The sequence below is a fragment of the Trachymyrmex septentrionalis genome, unplaced genomic scaffold (assembly GCF_001594115.1).
Source record: "Trachymyrmex septentrionalis isolate Tsep2-gDNA-1 unplaced genomic scaffold, Tsep1.0 scaffold60, whole genome shotgun sequence".
NCBI lineage: Eukaryota > Metazoa > Arthropoda > Insecta > Hymenoptera > Formicidae > Trachymyrmex > Trachymyrmex septentrionalis.
Window position 1 is genome coordinate 4,391,771 of NW_017305779.1, and position 8,248 is coordinate 4,400,018.

General features: G+C 27.1%; 2 protein-coding genes across 3 annotated transcripts in view; one reads left to right on the forward strand and one right to left on the reverse strand.

Moving 5' to 3' along the window:
- Positions 1-3,412, reverse strand: part of LOC108752476 (protein NPC2 homolog) — a 3,879-nt gene extending 467 nt beyond the window's left edge. The window contains exons 1-3 of the mRNA XM_018493312.1: positions 3,293-3,412; positions 1,236-1,349; positions 855-1,036 (exon numbers count right to left, since the gene is read on the reverse strand). Of these exons, the coding sequence (XP_018348814.1) occupies positions 855-1,036; positions 1,236-1,349; positions 3,293-3,377 (381 nt within the window). The 5' untranslated portion in view covers positions 3,378-3,412. The remainder of the gene's footprint in view (positions 1-854; positions 1,037-1,235; positions 1,350-3,292) is intronic.
- A 1,411-nt stretch (positions 3,413-4,823) lies between these two features.
- LOC108752477 (protein transport protein Sec61 subunit gamma) lies at positions 4,824-6,204 on the forward strand. 2 transcript variants are annotated; one of them, XM_018493313.1, is made up of 4 exons: positions 4,824-4,963; positions 5,656-5,762; positions 5,837-5,939; positions 6,009-6,203. In XM_018493313.1, the coding sequence occupies exons 2-4, from the start codon at positions 5,669-5,671 to the stop codon at positions 6,016-6,018; spliced, it is 207 nt and encodes a 68-aa protein (XP_018348815.1). In that variant the 5' UTR covers positions 4,824-4,963; positions 5,656-5,668; the 3' UTR covers positions 6,019-6,203. The 2 variants fall into 2 exon arrangements, with proteins under 2 accessions (XP_018348815.1, XP_018348816.1); XM_018493314.1 differs by lacking the exon at positions 4,824-4,963 and adding an exon at positions 5,021-5,114 and having other exon boundaries at positions 6,009-6,204.
- The last annotated feature ends 2,044 nt before the right edge of the window (positions 6,205-8,248 follow it).

Here is an 8,248-nt window from a genome sequence, read left to right on the forward strand (position 1 = left end):
GTTTGCAAAATGTAGATTAAATATAGATCAAAATTAAAGGGCAGAGAAGAAAAACGTATGTTTTAAAAATATAATTAAGAAAACTTGATAAAGTATCAATTTTTGTGTATAACTTTAAATATTTAAGATGATTTATATTTAAAGTCAGATTAACACTTTACGGGCCATCAAGTGCCGTCATGTAAGAATATCAGTCTTATCAACATTTATATATGTTATCTATATTGTCTATAATATACAGAATAAACTTGGTATAAGAAGTAAGAGAAATTGACTAATCACAGTTGAATGTGAACAGAATAATCGACTGATCTATTCCTGAATATTTCTTATTCTTAATTCTTGAACTAGTTCTACATTAGTCACATCGCAGCATCACAAGTGTTGCGATTCAATCAACATCAAGTTAGCTCGACTCTAATTGGACCGCATTGCTTGCGACACACTTGCGACGCTTCGATACAACTAATATAGAATCAGCATTACACCAAGTTTACTCCTCATATTATATTATAGACGACATTATTCAACAAACACATAGTTATATGTAACATACCTGTTGTAATTTCCCACTTAATAATATAACTATAATGACACGTTATATATAACCTTGTGTTTGCTAAGAATACATAATATAGCTAATATTACATCTATTAGTATTGTACATTATTGATGTTATTGTATTTAATTGTTATACGAATATAAGCGAAATGTGTTGCTTTACAGAAACAATTATATATAAATAATTAAACACAAGATTCATTTCGTATTACAGCCATTTGTTATAATCAATTGGTGTAATAATATATACGCAGACTGCAAAATGTTAACGTTGTAATTTAAAGCAAAATTACTGCAGGAGTTTTCTTGTCCACATTGAATGTATTTTTGAAATCAGTTTCCTGATCCTTCTTTAAAGGACATTTGACTCCGGAATCTGGATCTTTGCACACGTTAGAATTTTTCAGAGGAAAAGGTATAGGCACATCGAGCAACACACCAAACGCATGTGCTGTGATGTCCGAGATATCTTTGTCTGTGCAAAAAAATGTATTAATATAATACTTATTTTTTAATATTTTACACATAATTATATTACATTGTTGTAAAATTATAATTGGAAATTCTAAATAACATTTTGACTTATATATGTATCATGCACTTCTTCAAGAAATATCAAATTTTTCATAATATTGAAAAAAAGTGTATGACTAAAATACAATTATTTTACTAACTTGGTGCAAATTTGATGGATACTTTTATGTCTGTGCCACGAGGTAATGAGCATCTCTCATCGGACATATCACAGCTTGAAATTGAGATCTCATCGAATTTGCCTGCCTCCGAACCTGAAATAAATTTAAAAATCATAAATCACAAACATAATTTGCATTATACACAAACTTAATATTATAAATGTTTATTTATATTATATAACACATCATTATCATAATTTAATTGAAACAAATTTATTTTCGCACAAACAACTGCATCGCATGAAAGTGCGGTTTTTGTATTGCTGATGTATTGCTATTTGTATTGCTATTTGCTATGTAATTACATTTTATAATAACAGAAAGTTATGTATAAGCGTAATTATATATTAATCAAACAAACATCCAAAGAATATGCGTAATTAAATGACTTAACGTGTAATGTCCCTAATAGTTTCCGGTATTATTACTCATTTTTTATTAAAGATCCTCAATGTGTAAATAGTCTCCTTGTAATTTGTAATTAACGATAAGAGCCAAGCAATGAATAATACATAATTAGTAACAAGGATCTTCGAGTGATTTCATAAGAGAGAAAGAGATTCTTAATTCTTATATACTATCATATAAAACATTTAGATTTAATTATTATTTGCATTAACTTAGTTTCTTCCCTTCACTGGAAATTAATTATTAATTTTAATAATTGTACTTTTACACACAAAATAAAATAATATTTTTACTTCAAGGAATAATTTTAGTTTTAATAATGGTTTTTATATGGTGCTTTATAAGAAAACTGAAGAGAAGTGATTATTAAGAATACTATATATAAAAAATATTCTAAAATTATTTTTTTATCATAAATCCTTAAATTTTGAGATGATTTCTTCTAATCCCAATTAATACGTTGAGAAGATTATTAATTTTATTTTATTTTATCAAATTTTCAAACTTTTAGTGTTTATTATTATATACTTTTTATATATTTTTTTAACGTAGCAGAATTACATTTTTATTCGGATAAAATTAATTTCAAATTGTCTAAAGAATTTATCAAATATTATCTGAACATCGTTCAAAACTTTATAGATTAGAAATAAAACACTAACAATGAAACGCTCGTTATTTATTTATTGCACCGAAGACGTTATGAGGCACTAAGCAGGTAGGGCGCAAAATTTAAAGGAGCGCAAAATTTTAATAGGCAGCGTTACTCTTATAAATATAAAGCTCTACCTTACTTAATATTTTAAATGAATTAGCTAAAAATGGTTTTCTGGCAATCTTTTCAAATTTAACAATAGCGTTACAGATCTTATTAACTGTGCTAATGCTGTCAATGTCTATGACAACTGTAGAGGCATCTTTTTCAAAATTAAAAATAATATAGAATTATCTGAGAATACAATGACGCAGACATGGTTATGCGATTTAGCTATGATATCAATTGAAAAAAATTGGCGAGTTTTGATTACGTAATCAGTCTTAATTATGTATAACAATTGAAGACGTAATCAGAATTTTTCAAAAACTACTAAAACCAGAAAATATAATAGTATGTTGCATTAGGTGTCAAATATATTATTACAAAAGACAATATGAAATTTATTGTATTTATATTCCTGTATTATGCAAATTGGTGAAAATTCCTTTTTTTTCGTTGTTGGTTTGTTGCCGTTGGCGAGAGATTAGTGCTTTAGAGATTTAGCAATCCTTGTGATGAGACGCGAAGGTCAATTTCAGCGTAGGATACCAAAAGCGGTCTTAATGCTTCCGCATTGAACAATAAAATTTAAAAGAATGAGATATTTAAAAATATGCGGAATATTGACATATTAAATTAATTATTAAATCTTAATGCGCAAATTTATCTCTTTTATAAGCAACGCAAATTGCCACATTGATTAATGACTTTAATAGTTTTGTCCAACTTTTAATATTATTAATTAATTAATATGTTATATACATTAATGTACTAATTAACATATAAACTAATGACACAGATAGGGCTTGCTGAAGAAATATTAATCGACTTTCTTGCATAGTTCTTCAAAATAATTAGAATACACACTTACCACAGTCCTCGAAAACGAAGGCAAGGGAGGATGTTATTCCACCCAGAATACATAATAGCGAAAAAACAACACTGATCTGCATCATGTTGTTTCCACGTTTTTCATGCAGATATTAATAATGTATGAGCCTTGCACCTCAATTTATAAACGCATCGCTGCTATCCAACTCGGAAACGTTAATTTATCTCATTTCGCTAATAATAGATTATCTGCTATTGCAAATGGTTTCATTGTATATACATATGTTTGATGCGTTTATTTATCCTTTGTAATTATTGTTACTTTTTATGTATGTCATAAAAAATGACATAAAAAAAAGTGTCATAAAAAGTGTCATAAAAAGTGTTCCATACAGCATTGAAAGTTTTCAGAAATATCTCAGAAATATTTCAACTGAAAAGTGAAACATTTAATAAAAATTGCGAAATATGTCTGCAAATTTCTGAGACAGCTCTGGAATAGCAAAATGTCCGCGATTCTTGCACATGAAACCTTGTTGAAAGGTTGATGAAATGTTACAGAAAAAATCTGCAATCTTTTTGAAATATTACCAAAAAGATTTCAGCTATTTCTATACAGTACTACAAAAATAATATTTAAATATTTACTTGATTGATACTTAAATAATATTTAAATTTATTATGTCGACATAATATTACGCAAAGCAAAACTATACAAAAATTCGATCAATGATCGAGCTCACAAAAAAGATATAAAAATAAAATTTTTATAAACGATACATTTATTAAAAAATTAACATACTTTTCGTCGTCATAGGTCCTTCTTCAGCATGTATTAAGAATATAAAATATAAATATAAAGATACAGAGATTTTTTTAATATAATTTAAATGGTAATATAAAATATATAAAATGCAAAGATTATTTTAGCATGATTAAGTTAAACGTTGATGAGAATACAAATTCTTGAAGTTATTGTTCCATGTATATAGAATGTAAATAATTTTACATACTATTACAAATTAAAAAAAGGTGACTGTTGAATCTCTGCTTTAATTGATATATATCGCAATTTTTATGAAATGTTTCACTTTTTAGTTGAAAAATTTCTGAAATATTTCTGAAAACTTTCGGTACTGTATGGGATACGTCTTTCGGATATTTGTGAGTTTGATAATGTTTTACATATAAAAAAAATTACTGGACGAAATGAAAAATGTTTTTCTTACTTTATGGATCTACCATGTATTTAAAAAAAATTACAAAAATTTTCAACTTCTTAATGTAAAATCTTAAATAAGTTTTCTCCATAAAATCATTTTTTTTAAATAATTTTAAATAAAATTGAAAACTTGCTTTACATAAATGATGAGTTCATTCTTTAAAACGGTTTATTACCGGTACTGATATTTGTTAAGTTCTTCTATTTATATAATCTGAATTTGACAATTTGCGAAGTTCCTTTGTTAGATATCCTTTGAACTTCTATATGAAGCGATATCGACTGAGGTTCCATTACAACGTTGTTTAAATTACTCCGTATAGTGGCGCCGCAGCGTTTCAGTGCCAGCATCAATCGTGAGGAAGTGACGTTCTGACAGCGCACCGTCCACGTAGCGTTTTGAGTATATATTTGCGCATAGCTGTTCAGGAACATCTGAGCAGTCATCAGAAGCACCGTTTTGTGTGGTGTACTCATATAACGCGTAACGTGAGTATTTTGTGTTTTTATCTCATTTGAATATTTTTACGTACGAATTTTATTCTTCTCTCACGAGAGGAATACTTGCTTGTGCAATTCTCTGTGAAAAAGTGAGGCTTCCTAACATAACCCAGATTTAATTTATTGCATCAATACATAAGTATGTCTTTTCTTTCTTGTCGATATGAATAAAATATTTTTTGTAAATCAAAGTAAAATGTACAAACCTGATAATGTTATATAAAACAGCGATTAGAACCCTTTTTTTTCATTAAAAAATTGGAGATTTTCAGATTTTATTTACTGTATCAAAGTATAGACATCTTGCATCTGTATACTAAATAAAACATATCTTATAACTTTTATATATAATATTCTAATATAAATATAATGCAGATTTATGTATTTTTTATAACTGAACTTTTCATTTCCCTTTTTTGTCTGCAATATTTAGTAGTTACCTGTTTTGTTTTGAATGTATAATTGACAGAATGTGTAACATAGTATAATTACAAAAACATTATTATTATTATGTTATTACAAAATATCAATGATATTACAAAATATCTCAAGGATTGTTGCTCAATATGGAAGCTTAAAGAATATCTGAAAGATTGAAATGTACTCTATATACATGTATGTTGTTTAATTAATCAACTTGTTTCAAAATTATTCTTAAGAAACTTCTATTTCTTTTGCAGTTTACAAACCGCTATGGATCAAATTAAGAAGCTCACTGAACCTGGCCGTCAGTTTGCCAAGGACAGCATCCGACTTGTCAAAAGATGTACCAAACCAGATCGTAAAGGTAATTTATTTTTATTAAGCTACGCATACCAGAAATATAATGGTTAATCATAATTTGTTTTTTATGTATTGCAGAATTTCAGAAGATTGCTATTGCTACTGCGATTGGTTTCTGTATAATGGGCTTCATAGGATTCTTTGTTAAGCTAATCCATATCCCAATCAACAATATCATTGTGTAAGTATTTGCATAATTGCTTCTTTATTTTAATTGTTTGAGGAATTTAAATATTTTTTTTATTTTCAGAGGTTCATAATATTAATCTTGATTCTCATCAATATTATTAAGGAAATTATTGATAATTATTGATAAGGTTCTATAAGACTATGTGCGTTAATACTTGTCCTTTAATCTTATTTATAATAAAAAAAATGTATTTGCTATCTATTGAATTGCTTTTGTGAATGAAGTAGGTAAGAGGAGATATGTGCGCAATATTAATAAATTTTATAATAAAATAGTTAAAAATTACCTTCTTTTTTACTAATTATATATCCTAAAAAATAAGAGAGATAAAATGTAAGAAATGTAATTACAATATCTTGAACATAGTTTGTACAAACAGATGTACAAACTTTAAGAAACACAAAAATTTTGTATTAAAATACAAAAATGTAATTAGTTATTTTAATTTAATATATTATATTCTATTATAAAAAAATTTATTTACTTTAATTTAAATCAAATTTCTTAATTTAATAAGATCCTATCATAAGAGGGAAATCCTATAAAAGTTTAAGTCATTCTTTTAGTATTGAAGACACTTTTATTTAAAGAATAAAATTTTTCCTTAGGTTATAACGATTAAATTTTGTCGGCCATTTATCTGTCTTATTATTTGCACCAAATATTATCAGTATTAATAAAAATAAAATTTGCGAGAAAACGACCATGTTGCATGGAAGATCATAGCCAGGTACTGAGTAACATATGTAAAAGATATAATAATGATCTTGTATAAATCTCTCTCTCTCTCTCTCTCTGGCATGCAGCTTTTCTTTACTTTATTTCGCAACTTAACACTGCTCCAAAAAAGCGACGTTTTTTTCTAATAAAAAAAAAAAAAAATTTATTGATAAAAAAATTAACGAGTCCTTATAGATACTATAGAAGCCACGATATCCAGAATCTTATTATTGGCAGTATTAAAATAACAGAACGAGCTATTTAAAATCGCAAAGATTGTGCAAATATAAACTTATCGAAGCACTTTTAACGAAATTCTTAACATTGGAGCTGTGAAACATTAACTTAACAATATTACTTTTCAATTTAAAAAAAATATCTCCCACATTTAATACATATAAACTATATTAAATAGATAGATAGAAATTCATAGTTCCCCTAAGGGCACATTAAACTATTAAATACTCTGTTCTGGCAACTTGATAAAAATTCTATAAAAAGAAGATAATATTTCTAGCACCATTCGTATCGCTGTTGTATGATACTGGCATAACTGCCATACTCTCTTTTTTGTGATTTACAAGTCATATTTGGATTTTACTTAATTTCGTAAATTCCATATACTATCGAAAAGAAAGAGAGGAAAAAAACGCGGAAGACTTTGTCCCGCTTTGCTTTGCTCACGAAGCGCCGGAAAAGTTTCTCGTGTTTTGTATTATCATCAAAAATTATTTTATCAATCTGTAGCAACATTCCGAACAGGGAAAGTCGTTTAGTCCGCGGATATGTATAAGCGTTTTTCTTCGTTAATATAATTACAGCATTCCTGCTAACGATCAGGCGTAACTTTCATAGATTACGTGAGAAATCATTTTATAAGCGTAGCCCAAAGTGTGTTTGTCAAATTAAAAAGTAAAATAAAAATCAAATAATATGGAATCTTTCAAATAATTCAAAATTATTTTAAGACGCAACAGACACTGGAAACTTATAATAATAGGAAGAAAATATATTTTATTGTAAGAAATTATTTAAAAAAAATATATTTAAAATAAAACAAAATTCATTTTTTCCAATTTTGAAGATATTAAGTAATCTTAAAAAATAGAATTTGAACATACAGAATTTGCTCAGCAAACTTGTAACAATTATTATAGAATTACAGGGTACATTATGTTGTGCTTTCTCGCAATTTTCTTTGGCGTTTTCATCTGTTTTTATTTGCTTTTTTATCTGTTTATATCTGTTTTCATATGAATATTGGCAATTGGATTCAAGATCTTTAATCACAATATCAAGTCTCAATTTGCAAACGCACTGAGGGGAAATAAAATGAAACTAAATTGAGGTATGTCATTAGGCACGTAATTCTCGATTCTCCAACGAATCTAATATTTAATAGTCGTCATGTAATTAAGTGTTCATTGATTGTTAATGGCGTGCACTTATTTATGCAATTGTTTGCGCGTTGTAAAATTATACATATATTAGGTGTACAAAAAAGTTCTGAGCTTTAGATTTGATACAACCGAAATAACAATTTAAATTTTATATATCTTCCCGCCCTTTTGGGGTTTTAA

What these genes read in the sequence shown, in the direction of transcription:
- LOC108752477 (XM_018493313.1), top strand. Translation starts at nt 5,669, where the DNA reads ATGGATCAAATTAAGAAGCTCACTGAACCTGGCCGTCAGTTTGCCAAG. An exon ending in TACCAAACCAGATCGTAAAG is followed by an intron (nt 5,763 to 5,836) that starts GTAATTTATTTT and finishes TATGTATTGCAG; the next exon opens with AATTTCAGAAGATTGCTATT.